The sequence below is a fragment of the Podarcis tiliguerta genome, assembly GCF_965153285.1.
Source record: "Podarcis tiliguerta genome assembly, chromosome: 1".
In the NCBI taxonomy this organism is placed as follows: domain Eukaryota; kingdom Metazoa; phylum Chordata; class Lepidosauria; order Squamata; family Lacertidae; genus Podarcis; species Podarcis tiliguerta.
The window spans coordinates 87,972,584-87,989,010 of record NC_139534.1 but is presented as its reverse complement, the minus strand read 5'-3'; the positions used below and the strand labels follow the sequence as shown (position 1 = coordinate 87,989,010).

The following is a 16,427-nucleotide window of genomic DNA, read 5'->3' as shown; positions in this document are numbered from 1 at the left end:
ACCTTTATTGCATAAATTACTACATCTCTATGTTGCAATGACATTCCAGGAAAAGGTAAATTGTCACTCCACTTGCGTATGACCAAAGTCATTATCCCACATGAAAGAAAAGAAAATTGAACACAGTCTAAAACTAGATCTAGCCAACATGAACATAACAAATCCGACTTTTATAGGTAAACATTTGAGGGTGGCAGCTGGTCAGAAGAAGTCTGGGCAAATTGTTTTCCTAGTTTCTTTTGAAGATGTGTGAAACCCATTCTGGTTCCCTTATACTGAATTAGACTTGTTGCACATTTTAGTCCTGCAACCGGTCTTTCTATTTAAATAGCAGCAGAGGCTGTGGAATGAAAGCGTACCCTCATCACCCTCAGCCTGTTATAGACATATTCTCCCAAATCAAGAAAGAATTGATTTTGACATTGTTTTAATACCTATATTATCCCTAGAACTCAAAACATCACAGAACAGCAAGTACCGTATTTTGCGCAGCATAAGACGCACCGGCCCATAGGACGCACCTAGTTTTTTGGGGGGGAAATAAAGAAAAAATATTTTATTTCCCCCCCAGGTGCAGGGCTGGAAGAACCAGGTCTGGGAACAGCGGGAAGGCGTGCTCTGCCTCCCCGCTGTCCCCCGAGCTTGTGGGGCTGGCGATGGGGAGAAGTGCGCTGAGCCCGGGACTGGAGGCAGCTCTGCGCGGCCATCGGGAGCCGGGTGGGACTTCGCGCCCCGCTCCCGATGGCCGTGCAGAGCTGCACTGAGGCAGGGACTGCAGGCAGCTCTGTGCAACCCTCAGAGCCGGTCTCCCGAGGGTTGCGCAGAGCTTCCTGAAGCCTGCATTCGCCCCATAAGACGCACACACATTTCCCCTTCATTTTTGGAGGGGAAAAAGTGCGTCCTATAGGGCGAAAAATATGGTATATTTGCAGCTGGGTGTACCTATGGCAGGGAGCCATGGCCTGTCCCAGCTCCCTAGCACACGTCTCTGCATAATACCTGCATTTACAAACATGGATTTTTCATACACATGCGATACACTTTACTGTATGCACACAATATAATATGCAAAGTGATCCTTGGTTTCAAACTATGTCCATATATGGAAGGTATATGCAGTTCCTAGTACAATGTTGGAGCCTGCTAGCAGGTACTGAATCACAATGTAGAAAACAGCATACTAGTAGCAGAATTTTCTAATTGCTTTTAGGAAGTTTTTCTATTTAGGAGTAAGTAATGCATAATATATAGTCATACTTTCTGCCATCAGGTTTCTATTGAATTCCTTGTCAATATTACTAGAGCACAACTTTCAACTATTTCTCTGTGAAACTGTTTCCTAATGCGAGTTGCAAGATGCATCGTTTGAATGAATAGATCACAGATAAGGTAAAGGACTCAGAAAATTGCTTTTAATTCTGTCACAGACTCTTGCAATTTCACTTTGCCCCAGTTCTACAATAGGCATGCTGTAAGGGTAAAAGCTATAAAAGACTTAAGATAGTAAATAATTTGATACTATAGTGATAGGTGCACATGGTTAGATGGAAGATAGTGCACCAATTGCATCATTTCCATATCCTTATCTGATGCAGGTTTTTAACAAAATTAGGCTGTGTTACATCACACACAAGTTTCTACAGCATAATGAAGTATTTAGGTCTGCACTGTGCTATACAATATGTGAAACAAAATCATTGCAGAAACATGAGTATTTATTCTTTATCCGACAGAGCCAACTTGTTCTTCTTTTGAGTAGCTGATAATTACGGTCATTGCCTCGTGTTCCTGTATCACATTAGATCAGCAGAATGACCTAACTATTCCCTCAACTACCTTGCCTCTAACAGTGATGGGAAGGTTCTGTAATTCACCAGGTTGGTAAGTACATAGCAATGTTTTGAAGCATGCTACCATACAAAATGTGGGGTAAACAAACCCTTCTAAGGTTCCAGCATGCAGATCAATACCATTTACTGGTCTTAAAGAATGAAACTCTAAAAGTTGTTTGAAAGGGGCTTTGAATTCTAGCTACATCTTACACTAGGTCAAATAACCATATTTCTACTGCTACTTAAATATGAAAAAGAGACTTACGAGTAGTAGTGGAGATTTGTGTCAGGGTCAAGTTTCAACTGTAATAAAAAGGGTTGCTTACCTTCAGACAGAGAGAAGTCATCAGCTGGAGACAGCAGGTCTGCCTGTACAGCAAGGCCATCGCTCAGCCACGTGGTAATCTGATTCGTCAAGATAACCTGCAAACAGACATGGAGAAGGAAAAAGTATTAGAATTACAAGAAGAATATACAGTGGTACCTCAGAGAAGAATTGGAATGTATATAGGCAGACAGGCAACCCTCAACACCCACCCTAATTTTCAACCACTTCAATTCCTTCCTAGAAATGTTGGATCAACTATAGTAGCATCATAATAGACTGCTGCAGAAAGCAAATCCTTTCAAGCAATCTTTTCAGATTACTTATGGGCTTCACATTACACCTCATATCTCCCAGGTACGAGAAAGGGATGCCTTTGTTGAAAAGGAGCAATGGTACAGAGAAAACAAGTATGTAGGAGCCAGGATGGGAAGTGATGAGTGTTTAGGGCCCGGTTGGTGCGGGTGTGCATAAAATTCAAAAAAGCAAATAAGAAAGCAGTTTAAGAGTCAGATGGGTATATACAGTGAGGATCCTGGAATATCTGTTAAGCTTAGAATATAGGGTGATGCATGACTTTTAAAAAACTGGACAGATTTAGTGAATGCGACAAACTGAATTGGGCCACCTCATCATTTCAAGTGCATGCTGTATAGAGCCAGTGAGGTAAGATGACATTGCTAGTCCCAGTCAGTCTGGGCTAAAAACAAATAAAGAATAAAATACCATGGAAACAAAATATCACCACAGCTATCCCATCTTTGTAGATCAATGTTAGAGCACCTACTTTGTATGCAAAATGTCAGAGGCCCCTGGTATCTCCAGCTAGGGCAGGGAAAGCCTCCTGTCAAAGCTTGGAGAGAACTGCTTGGAGAGAATCAATGGTCTGGCTTAGTGTAAGAATTGCTGCTACCGTGATAGTCTGGAGCACCAAATATTTCCATGTTGTCTATTCAAGAGAGTGATTCTCTCAGGATCTATCAAGATTCAGGTTAGAAGCCTTCTGATCTATTATGCACTGGGGTCCCATCTGCTGTTATGAACTACAGATAGAGCAAGAAGGTAGAGTATTGTTTTCTACATAGCTCCAGCACATAGCTGTCAACTTTTCCCTTTTCTTGCGACGAATCCTATTCAGAATAAGAGAATTTCCCTTTAAAAAAGGGAAACGTTGACAGCTGTGCTCCAGCACCTCACCACCAGTTTCCTCTTGAGCAATCCTGGCTATAAACTGTATAGTGTAACTAATTCTAGCTCATGCCTGAGCCTTTGCCTGGGCAAAAAACCCAGACTCAATAGTTCATAGTTGTACATCTGTATTTCTGCCAGGCTTACTTGTCCCTCCTATAGCTTCCCGTCTGACTGATCCTCTATCAGGTTGCCACCTTCTTAGCATGCCTGTACCAGCCTACATGCTTGATCCAACCCCTGCTTCTGTGGTAGGTAGTGTACAGAGATGGAATAAAGAACAGTTCAATATGTTATGTGTCTGCAATGTTGCAGGCTGATCATCCTTTTGGTCTGGAGGAGGCAAGATACCTTGCTTTATTTAAAGAGATGAAACAGCGACACACACATATTATAAATTTGTAAGGCTGTTGTCATGCTGCAGTTTCCTTGACTACCAATAGGTGACCAGGGAAACTCCAGCGTAGTGACAGAATAGCAGGCAGGCAGACGAGAAGCAAGCAGTATAAGTGACAGGCAGCCCAGGTGAAATGGCAGACTGAAGCACCCCTCTCCTCCCATTAAACATCACTGGAGCGGCATTTGGAGGATAGGTGGTGCTTTACAGAATGGTTTGCCAATCTGCTCTCTGAAGCACCTCACACACTTTGGGGTGTGTATTTGTTTATCAACAATGCTGAACTTAGAGCTACCCTGACTGCTACCACTGAATCTACTGAATGATTGCCCATTTTTGTTACCATGAGATGAACCACCTCTGCTAGCTGAAGTGGCTAATTGGATAATGTACCACCACCAACAATTAAATTGAACATAATGCAATTCACGAGTTTGATGGGATAATACAGGCATGTTATATGTAAACATCAGAACCCCATAGGCTAACCAAGGGAAAAAAAAAGGGCAAGAGTAGATTGGTATTGGGGGATGAACAGGAAGTTCAAAGCTCAACCAGAACTTCAAAGCCCTAATTTTACCAAACCTTCCCTGCACAACAATATATTAAACATGGGCTAAGATGGTGATCTCCATTAAGTGTACTATATAGCCTTTTACACTCTCAGAACATCTTTTCTTTTGTTTAGACCAGTGATGGCCAAACTTGGCCCTCCAGCTATTTTGGGACTACAATTCCCACCATCCCTGACCATTGGTCCTCTTAGCTAGCGATGATGGGAGTTGTAGTCACAAAACAGCTGAAGGGCCAAGTTTGGCCACCACTGGTTTAGACTCTAATGTAAACCCTTTAAGTCTAGAGTTGCCACAGATATCTGAAATCCAAACTGCATTTCACCACAAATTTTCATGTTTACTTAAAAAAATCCACTACAGATTTCTCTGGGTTCCTGAAGGTCTCCAAATGAGCTATGCTTCATGATGTATTTGTGCAATAGTGAAGCAATGCTTAGAAGCTGCTCCTGCTTGACACAATTGAGGTAATTTGCACCATCCACACTAAGTTGGAGGTCATGGAAAGAAAGGCCTGGTTCATGCCCTACATTTACAGGTTTCACAAAAGGCTTCTTACCATATTACAGGCTTCATACTGTATTACAGTGTGGTATGCTGGTTTGACAGCCACGGACAGGAAGTCCCTACAGAGGGTGGTGAATACAGCACATATCATGGGCTGTCCTCTGAGTTTGCCAGATGACAGCAGGAGACTGCTGCCTCAGGAGAGCAAGGAAAATTATTAGGGCTGACTCACACCCCACCCAGCACCTCTTTAATCTCCTACCTTCAGGCAGGAGATACAGAAGTATAGTCAGCCGCACCAACAGTTTTTATCCATGGGCTGTTGGGCTGCTGAATGAAAAAAAAAATAGTGGTGCAATTGACTTCCAACAAGCACAAAGAGTGTGAACAAGACTGAGTGTATGGGAGGGGGGGCTCATTTAATTTCACTGCACACAGGTGGTGTAGTGACAATAAAGGCTTCTTCTTCTTCTTCTTCTTCTTCTTCTTCTTCTTCAAAGCCAGTGAGTGTGCTTGTCCCAAACCCCAGCGTACTCTGAGGTAAGTCCCGATAGTGCTCACAGTCCCGAGGGCAATGCTAGAGATGAGTCAGATGCTCAATTACAGCTTCAGGTCCAATGCAACGAGAAAGGTTCTAAGTCAACCCAAAAGACCAGGTCCCTGTCTCTGAAAAAGATCCAGGGTTGGAATCCTAGTCAGTCGCAAAATCAAAGTCCATTGGAGTTCCCAAAGCAACCAAACCGTGGACCATCAGTGGTGAAAGTTCAGCAAACAAAGAGTTGCTACCTTGCTTCCCTTTTATTCCTGCCATTCTTGTTTGATGCACCTGAGCTTGTTCCAGCTGAGTAGCTGTATCTCTCCCCTTAATGAAGCATGTGATCCTCACCTGTCTTGAGCCTAATCAAGCTAAGTGGCCACAAACCTCCTCCCAGACTTAACAAATCCCATGATCTTCACCTGATCAACTAGTAAGCTGGGCTGTGGTCTCTCGCCTGCCTCAGTCTCTTAAAGTGCACTTCCTGCAGAGTCCTCATGGCTCACGAGGAGACCCTCCCCGGAGCCCAAAGAGAATGTCAGTGAAGGTGGGGGGAAGCCCCAAAGACACTGGAGGTACAGCAGGGCTTTGTTTATGCTGCTCAGCCTCCCTGCCTAACAGCAGACACTTTCTCACATGTTCTCCAGCCTCCTGCCAGCACCAGAACTTGAATTCTAGTTGTGGGTATTTTGGGTGTGGATTGAAGAGAAAGTGGCAGAGTTCACGTTTAAAGGGTGTTTAGAGGGTCTCCCCACTCTACGCAATTTCATTTATGCACTCAGGAGCCTGGAACGTAACCCCCGTGTAAGAGGAGTCACCTATTCACCTATTCCATATTCACATTGGTTTAATGGGATTAGGACCACAGCAGATTCAGCATCGATGCAGTCTCCACTGACAGCAGTATGCCAGTTCCAGATTCAAAATCCTAATGCAGAGCCAAAGAAGACGGAAATGTTAAGTAACATCCAACAGAAACAGATGTGAAGAAGAGGAATAGGACATATTTGAGATTAATGTACATGTCTGTGCACACTTACACATTATGGCATGGTATAAAGTTTTTATTGGCAGATATTTGCACTGACTACATTATTCACAAATGTCAAAAGAACCCATGAGTGATGTGGTCATCCCACATTTGCTCCACTATAAACATTGCACTATGCCATTGTGTGCTTTTTGTGTTCAGTGCCTTTCTGTGTTCAGTAGGTTGTTTGTTTGTTTGTTTTTTGAAAGCACACTACAAAATCAACAATTTAAAGAGCCTAACATAAGACACCAATATACAACTGCATTGGTTTAAATGCACACTTTGTGTAAATCTGTAGTCTCTGGCGTTTCAAGAAGAAAGGTGTCCCAGAAATTGATTTATGGCTGCTTCTACAGAAAGGAATAAGCAAGCTATTTTTGCAATGCCTTTTCTCAAATACATCTTCTGCCCTCCCCAGGACCACACTGAAACTACTAAATATTACTCTGTCATCCTTGTAAAACTAGTTGAGTAAATAAGGCATTTTCTGTAAACTTGTGGTCTCAACCTCCTTGTTGGTTTATTGCAAAATTAAAGGGAACATAGTACAGAACCATCAATCAGTAACCAGCAAAGGTACAGAGGCTTTGGAATGCATCGGAATTAAGGGGAAGGGGGAAACCTCACATGAAATGGCTATTATGAGAACAGGGCAAAATTCCCCATTTCACATGTAGCAGCATTTAGGAAAACACTAATTAAAGGCTTCCCATTGCCTTGGGAGAGTTAGTACAAAACACTTAGATGACTCCAAAATGGCTTTCCCCTACATGTTTCTTGCTGTTTTTAGTGCACTCCAGCAACACAGCAGAGATAATGAGGTAAAAGCAGCAGTCATTTTCATATGGCCAGGACAGTTACTCAGCATGCTGCAGAGGAATTGTTTTTTTATTTTAATTTTATTTTCTATTAATCTTCTCTAGGGCAACAACTTAATTCCTATTTGGCAGAAGGGATTGTGCATCTCAAAACCCTTAGCTATGAGTTTCTCCGGCCCAGAAATGTCAGCGCACTTAGCAAGCAGCGCTGCTGTGTTCTATGACCTGCTGATAATTAGTTGAACGAACAATGCCTGAAGTCTATCCTTTGGTGAAGAAGCAACTGCATACAGTATTGCTAAGAACACCAGGAAACCATTTACCAACTCATCATGAGAAGGACATCATAGCGATGCACTTGATATGTTGAGCTGGGGCAATGGCCAGTATGTGAGCGCAGGGAGAGCAGCTGTGTTCAGCCTTGCACCTGCTGCAAATGACAGGCAGGGGTTACTGACAACACATAACTTAAGACTAGACATTGGATTAGCAACTTCCTTTGGCTCTGGGCTCTCTACAGGTAAAATCTGCTCCATGAGCATTAATAACAGCTTGCCACACATGGCTGAACAGTTGCCCATTACCTCATCCAGGCTTACAGTAAATCACTGTGATATTAGCACCTTTCAAAAGAATTGGTGATCTTTACACAATCACATGGATGGGTGTTTATAATGAGAAAAGCTAGGTTCAAGGCAATAGTTCAACCCTACAATATCAGACTTTCAGACAAAAGAACGTATCCAATTGCTATAATCACAGAAATAACACTGTCAGCATTAGAGCGCCTTCTTGCCAGTTCCACTGGAGTTGGGAGTTTTCTACAGAAGATGGGTGCTGGAGGAACTGTTCAGAGCCTCACAACAATCTCCAGTGTTCTCTCAGAAGTGTTGGCCAAAATGGAAAAAGGAGTATTTTATTCACTTCCAAAACAATACAACTCAAAAGGCTTTGCCTCACTCAAATTAGCCCATTACTTCTCTAGCTGTCATTCATCTATATTTACACCCACTAATCCCCAGGTAGTTGAAAGGGAAGCATGTGATTGCTTTTCCAGCATATGGTAAACCACAAACCTTGAAATTCACCAGACAAGTCATAATGTCCACATTTCCATATTCTTGTGAGATGCTACTAGATTTTCTCAGTTTGGACAGGATAATAGCACTGAAGCGATTATATTCCATAGCACATAAACAATTCACATAAATAATACTGCATCCTAATAACAAAACCTCATCCTGAGCAGACCACTTATTAGAACACTAAACTCTAGCACCTTTGATTGAAAACTCAGGGTTCATAAAATTGTGGAAAAGTTGCACCCACATTGACTAAATATGGCAATTCCACAATATGGTTTAATAAGGAAGTAGAAGTACACTGGACCCACTTCCAAGTCCAGCAGCATGCATAGGCCAAGACTAGCTCCAGACACAAAATCTGCATAGCCAAATTCAACACTTGAGTGCAAGAATTACAAACATATAGGTTTGGGGGTTTTTAATGCATACTTCCCAAACTTTCGTTTTACTGCTGAACTGCCACATTTAAGTGTAAGAAGATGCCATACAGGTGGTATCATTATTATTATTATTATATATATATATATATATATATATATATATATATATATATATATGTCTTGCAAGCATGGGAGTATGCTTGCTGGGATGATTCAAGTACAGTGGTACCTCTGGTTGCGGATGGGATCCATTCTGGAGCTCCGGTTGGATCCCGAGGTTTCCGCAACCGGAGGTGCCTGTTCTGCGCATTTGCACGGCATGATAGAGCACTTCTGCACATGCACAAGCGGCGAAACCCAGAAAAATACTTCTGGGTTTGCCGCCTTCGCAACCTGAAGTTTACGTTACCTGAGGGTGACGTAAGCTGAGGTTCTACTGTATTATAATGGGAGTAGTGCTGTAATGCCCACATGACTCACTTGGCTTTCAACTGTATCAGTGTTGAAAATGTAGGTTGTCAGTAAAGTAGCTAAAATTGCCTGTGGCACATGGGCATGAAGTCACATAAATAGCTAACTACTTGAATCAGCCCACCTCAACAGGAGTGAGACTGGAAAACAACATCAACTTCATTCCTCCCAATTTTTAAAATAATCCAGGGTCACTTGAAACAAACGCAATATATTTTGGGGATGGTGGCAGCTATTGACTGCCAGTCTCTCTTTTTCCTTTAAAATGGCTACTAGCGTGTTAGGATAATGATCATGCCTACCCACATGAAATTGCCTGCCAACCTAGCAGTTCGAAAGCACTCCTGGGTGCAAGTAGATAAATAGGGACCGCTTACTAGCGGGAAGGTAAACGGCGTTTCCGTGTGCGGCTCTGGCTCGCCAGAGCAGCGATGTCACGCTGGCCACGTGACCCGGAAGTGTCTTCGGACAGCGCTGGCCCTTGGCCTCTTAAGTGAGATGGGCGCACAACCCTAGAGTCTGTCAAGACTGGCCCGTACGGGCAGGGGTACCTTTACCTTTACCTTACCCACATGAGATTACAAAAAAGAAACATCAATCCACTCACACCATCTAAATTGTGTGATTGGTTCCACAATTAATTGTTGCAAAGCTTTTGTGGACAACGTTGGGCTTTCCACTTCTATGGCCCAAGAGATGAAGCAACTGTCTACCCAAGACCTCAGCCCAAATTTTCCCTACAGCTACTTTGTCACCAAATAAAAAGTGCGGGGAACTTCTGGGGCTCTGATAAGGAGCCTCCTGGTTTGTACAGCCAAACCTCATGTTACGTTTGCTTCATGTTACGTTTCTTCAGGTTGCGTCCCACGGCAACTTGGAAGTATCAGAAAGGGTTACTTCCGGGTTTCAGCGCTCGTGCATGTGCAGATGCGCAAAATGATGTCACACACATGCGCAGAAGCAGCAAATCGCCACCCGTGCATGCGCAGATGCGCCACTGCGGGTTGCATTCTTTTCATGTTGCGAACGGGCCTCCGGAACGGATCCCGTTCGCAACCAGAGGTACCACTGTACACTGATGCCCTACAATGTGAGCTACTTGAGGACACTGAAGGTCCTCTAGATACAAGCATGGGCCCATTCACCAAGCAGTTCATTGGTTCTCCCAGACCTACCTATAAATGCTTCAAGCTGACTAAGATCTTGCTTGCGTAGTTCCTTAGTCTTGCTCCAGGTCTCTTCCAGCCTGTTCCTTGCCTGTCTTCTAACTTGCATGCATCCTAATGCATTTGCCCACCCCTTCTGTCTGCTTCCTACCTGCATACTTATCTGAGCATATCCCTAAGAAGTTTAATTCATACTCTTGTCTGCAACAGATTTTGTCCTTCATGTTGCATACCTGGTCTCAACCCTACTAAGTCTTGCACTCCCTGTATCCCTGGTTCCCTATGGCACAGAACTGACAGAAGGCAGCTTCTGAAACAACTTCCCTAACAAGGGCAATTGAAGAAGGCACACCAGAAGACAAAGACAAGGAAAGGGCTGGGGGGGGGGGGGATTAAACACCAGCGCAAACTGGCCTCTGCATTTAGTTCTGCATTAGAGAGGGAAAATACCACATTATGCAATTCGCTTTTAAGCGTTTTCTGGGAAGTGCAGAGACTGGATGCAAGTCTGTGCCAAAGGCTTAAAAATAATCACAAGAAATTAATAAGAGTTCTACAACAAGCAGGGGAAACACAAAACAACACACAAAAATGTGCTGCTCCCAAGCAGCTACATGTCTTCAAATTGAAACTACCACCACCCAGAAATAGCCTCAGGGTATTGCCTTTCCTCCTCTATGAGCAAGGAACGCAGCCAACACAAATGTAACCTTCAAAACCTACCCTCCTGCCCCCCGTGTTGTTCTACTCCACCAAAAAATGGTCTACGTGCCTTGAGGGACTGCTTCATATCCAAACAGCCCATGCATTTGCAGCCTGTACAAACCTGTTTGCAGAGACATGCGCAAGACATCCCCAAAGGCCAGGGCGGATCAGATTGCCTTGCCTCTTCCACATCCTGCCAGACTCCCAGGGCTTAGGGGTTAGTTTCAACATGCTTTTCCTATCCTCTAGAAAGTTGTGAATAAAAGCACAGATTTCTGAATGGAGATTCTCCATCCAAAAATGTGAACTATCTAAAGCAGAATGGACAGTCTGTATAGAGCAAATCTGTACTGTACTTGGTTGGTCAAGATACTCTTCATTTAGAAGATGCAAATGTTTTATTGGGAAATTACACAGGGTGTTGTTTCTTCACTACAGACAGCTTGAGCTGGGAGGAAGCTATTTTGCACACAGTCTCCTGAATAGGTGTGCTTATGTTAGAAAACCAAACAGTTGACAATGCTATTGGACTGCTGCATTCTATAGCTCCGTGCTCCTAGTCTAGTGATGATTGCTGGAAGACTTTAAACTGTGGACAATTTGTGGCCCTCAAATGGTTAAGATGTGGGCCGTACCGTAAGGTTGTACAATAGTAACTGTGTCATATGAAACAACGTGTAGGTACATTTTATGGCAGGAATCCACCTCTAAATGTAGCACATATGCACACACCTAAAGAATTGGGGGGGGGGGGGTCATAACACACACACACACACACCCCCCCCCGCATACAAGCTTTGCAGAAATGCACTGTAAAACCATGAAACATCACATCTGATTAATTCTTACCAATTATATGTTTTGAACTGATGTTTGTCTGTTTGCTATGCATTTGGGCACCTCTTAAGATACAGTAACCAAGCTTTGTATGATGGTTCCTAAGATCAAGAAGCAAGCTTTCGCCTACGTTCCAATGCAACTGAACACCATTTTAAATCAAGACAGCCGACTACCATCTTGATTCTAAGCAAATTTTGCATAATGATTCCTGACATCAAGATTTTCATCTATGACAGGATGGAAATGGACGCCATTTTCAAATTAAGATGGCAGATAGAATCATTCAAAACTGCATTAGTTTTAACCACGGATTTCAAAATCGCTGAATACATTCTTATTTAGACACGCCTACCCATATGTTTAGAAAGTTTGCATGGCTACTGTTCAGAAATCCACAAGTCCCACTCTCCTTCCCTATGTCAAAGAGGAAGAGAGAGCTTACACCAAAATACCTGCCTAAGCAGGGGGAGAGAGAACAGAGATAGTGCCTGCCTAATACAGGCAGCTCCCCATTTATGTGGGAGTTACAATCCAATGCACCACACGTGCTGGTGAAATTGTGTATAATTGAAAAAGACTGCAAGCGCCCCACTCCACCCTTTTTGTGACGTTTCAGTGATGTCTTTATGACATTTCTGGGTCACTTCTGGGTTTGACCCGATGCACGTATACACAGTCGTGCACCTATTGGAAGCTTGTAAATGGGGGACTGCTGTATTCTAGAGGAGAGGATTCTAAAGGGTAGATGCCACAATAACAAAGGACTAATTCCTAAAGGCAGAGTGCAGTGATCAATGGTATATAAAGAGCAATGTGATCTTTCTGCGCAAATAGTATGTGCATAATTTTAAAAAGTCTAATAGAGTCCAGAATACATATTTAAAGAAAAGCTAACACCTAATACTTTATGTCTGATGAAACTTCATGGCACAATTTTTTAAGTTTGTAAAACACAGTGTAAATGTAAAAGATTTTTCACTGTAGTGAAAGCAGCCATTTGCAAACTTTAACTTCACCTGTAATTACAGATACACCGTAATGCTCACTACAAGTTATATTTTTGTGGTGCTTTATATGGCCTTATATAGTAATTTATTGTGCTCATGACATGTAGCTTGTAAATTACTTTGGGGAAATAAATTCTTTAAAAGCTGTATGCAAACAGATAGCAAAACAAACACACAAAATTTGGATGGTTCTTAACAAAATAGAGAGGGCATGTATATACATTATATATAAAAATCAAACTTGTATGAAAGAGATTGTCTTACTGGTTACGCTAGTTTGAGGTTTATGGCATTAGCTTGACTCATATGGCCCTTTTCTAGATAAATTACTTCACTTAGCTGTTCATGGTTTTCCAAAGCCAACAAGGCCTTGTCATATTTTAAAATAAATCCTAATTAACTTGTTTAGCAAGGAGGCTAGCTCATGTTGTTCCATTTCCAAACTTCACTGAAGCACAAGTGGGAAACACCCCACAAAGAAAGAGTCCAATGAGAACGTAAGAGCCCTGCTGTATCAAACCAAAGGCCCATCTAGTTTAGCATCCTGCTCTTCCAGGGGCCAGCCAGATGCCAATGGGAAATCCATACACAGAACATAAGCACAATTGCTTCAGGATTCTCAGCACAGGGTATAAAGAGACAGACTGATTCTGATAGTGGGGCTAATGGGTAGTCATAGTGATTAATAGCCTGCATATTTTGTAATAAAGGTAAAGGTACCCCTGCCCATACGGGCCAGTCTTGACAGACTCTAGGGTTGTGCGCCCATCTCACTCAAGAGACCGGGGGCCAGCGCTGGCCAGAGACACTTCCGGGTCATGTGACCAGCATGACTAAGCCGCTTCTGGCGAACCAGAGCAGCACACGGAAACGCCATTTACCTTCACGCTGGAGTGGTACCTATTTATCTACTTGCACCCAGGGGTGCTTTCGAACTGCTAGGTTGGCAGGCGCTGGGACCGAACAGCGGGAGCACACCCCGCCGCGGGGATTCAAACCGCCGACCTTTCGATTGGCAAGCCCTAGGCACTGAGGCTTTTACCCACAGCGCCACCCGCGTCCCTATATTTTGTAATAGAGCTTCATTAACTCTAAAAGTTAGGAAAGTTACCAGGATGTCTCTGTTTTCCTAATCTTGATGCTGTTTTTGCTCCAATGAACAGCTGTTTCTATACATTATAGAAAAGTTATTTACTTTCTCACATTATGTGGTGTACTGAGGTGGCTACATGAAAGATGCCTTGAAACATAAGTGGGGCATAAAAAAACTACGGATCACATAGTCACTTGACAGATGTGTCTTTTCTGGTGTGTGTGTGTGTGTGTGTGTGTGTTTTGTAAGGAAGGGCTTGGAGAAGCAGTAAGGTACCCCTGCCCATACGGGCCAGTCTTGACAGACTCTAGGGTTGTGCGCCCATCTCACTCAAGAGGCCGGGGGCCAGCGCTGGCCGGAGACACTTCCGGGTCACGTGGCCAGCGTGACATCGCTGCTCTGGCGAGCTAGAGCCGCACACGGAAACGCCGTTTACCTTCCCGCTAGTAAGCGGTCCCTATTTATCTACTTGCACCCGGGAGTGCTTTCGAACTGCTAGGTTGGCAGGCGCTGGGACCGAGCAACGGGAGCGCACCCCGCAGGGATTCGAACTGCCGACGTTTCGATCGGCAAGCCCTAGGCACTGAGGCTTTTACCCACAGCGCCACCCGCGTCCCTGGAGAAGCAGTAAGTAGGCAACAAAGCTGGAGTGTCTTTACCAGCTTCAACTGGCTGCCCAGATGCAATGCTATCTGTACAGGGATAATCGACTTTCAAAAATCTGTGTTCTGGTAACTTTTATGTTAGGACTGTTGCAATGCGTTATATGTGGGCCTGCCTTTAAAGAGAGTTCAAAACTATAGCCACTGCAGAAGTCAGTGGTCAGATTACTGAGACCAGAAGATCTGAGCATATTGCACTGATTCTCACCCAACTGCACTGGCTACCAATCAGTTTCTGGGCTCAATTGAAAGTGCACAGGACCCCAAGACCTCAAGGACTGCTTCTCCCCACAAGAAACAGCCCAAACACTGCAGTCTTCATCAAAGGCACTAGTTTTTCTGCTATACTGCAAAACACAACATATGCCTCTATCTATGTTGTTCTTCAAAGATCAGCCAAACATGTATCAACTAGAAAACAGTTTGGCATTTTTAAAATTAATAAGGCAAAATCCCCTTAGCTATTGGCTTTTGCCCAGGATTATGACGGAGATCTTATAAACTATATTTTACTTGACATCTTGCCCATAAAGATTTCCACAATTTAATTTCTGAGTAAGTTTCTCCCGTCATAAGGGCATTGACAATTTCACTTACATGCTACAAGGGGGTTTGTTCCCATGTTACTGGTATCAGCTTTCATATGAAAATAGAGAGACTTGCTATTTCCATCTATGCAATAATTGCTTTTTCTTAGAATGCCTCCAAATCATCCTAGACTTATAAGAAAGTCGCTGCTTTTGCCTTTCTTTCTCCCTCCTTTACATTCTGAGTAGATATAAGGAATTAATTAAAAGTTAGCAGTCTCTTCATGGTTTAAAACATTAATAAAATCAGATGTGAGTCATGTTTCTGCTCCTACTCTTCATTCCTACTGTCACAAACTTTGGCAACTAGGCAAGTCAAGCGATCTTTCATACATCCTAGAATCAAATCACACTTTCTCTGCCATTTCTAGACATTCAAATGGCTTAGGAAAATAATTCCCAAGCTACTGTTCAAAACCAGAGAGTAAACTGTAGTTGACCTCTGTGACAGACCAAACTAAACCCCCAAGTGACAGCTTCTTCAAGTGTTCCAATGCTGATATGGATGGGAAATCTGATGACAGCTGAAATGTCAGCTGACTTTGTGGAAGGAAAGGTCTGTCAGCTGTTCCCCAAAGACATCCATGATGGGGGGGGGGGGTTATTCCATAAGATTCAGGCAGTAACATGCTTTGGGTGGAGATAAGCAATCACATTTTGTGAAGAGTGAACTTCTGAAGAGAAATTCAGGAGAGCTTGGAAGAGAGTCCAAGTATTTTAATGTGTACATTTACCTTAATTAGGGACCTTTTGCTCTTATGATGGTTTCACAACACTAATTGTGGAAAGTGTATATTAAAAAAACTCTAAGTTTTAATTGAGCTCAGAGCGGGTGCTTCCTAACTGAATACTCTTTAGTTCCAAAGTTTAGGCAGGTTCCTTGAACTATGTATTGTAGGCTAATGCAGGGCCTGTACAGTTTCATGGAGGTTTACAAACCAGGTTTTGGACATTCCTGCCTCGTTCAGACATAATAGTTATAGAATGTTATACATCAGGGGGTGGAACATCAGATGTTTTGGATTGGAACTCGTATTATCCCTGACCGTTAGCCATGCAGGGACTGATAGGAAGTTCCTAACAACAGTTTTGAATGGATCCCCAATCCTAAATTTGTGCATTTGGCTCTCCCTGCCTAAGTGCAGAACCTTACATTTGTCCCTATTGAAATTCATTTTGTTAGCTTGTGCCCAGCTCTCCAGTCTTTAAGGTATTTTTAATTCT

The 16,427-nt window shown here is 43.1% G+C and overlaps 1 protein-coding gene across 7 annotated transcripts in view; it reads right to left on the bottom strand.

Annotated features, from left to right (window-relative positions):
* Positions 1-16,427, bottom strand: part of RAD51B (RAD51 paralog B) — a gene marked incomplete at its 5' end in the record, with an annotated part of 322,766 nt that overhangs the window by 190,894 nt on the left and 115,445 nt on the right. For all 7 annotated transcript variants that reach the window (XR_014515144.1, XM_083457496.1, XM_083457495.1 and 4 more), the window contains one exon: positions 2,159-2,255. Coding sequence is in view for 6 of the 7 variants with exons in the window: in XM_083457496.1 (XP_083313622.1) it covers positions 2,159-2,255 (97 nt within the window). The remainder of the gene's footprint in view (positions 1-2,158; positions 2,256-16,427) is intronic.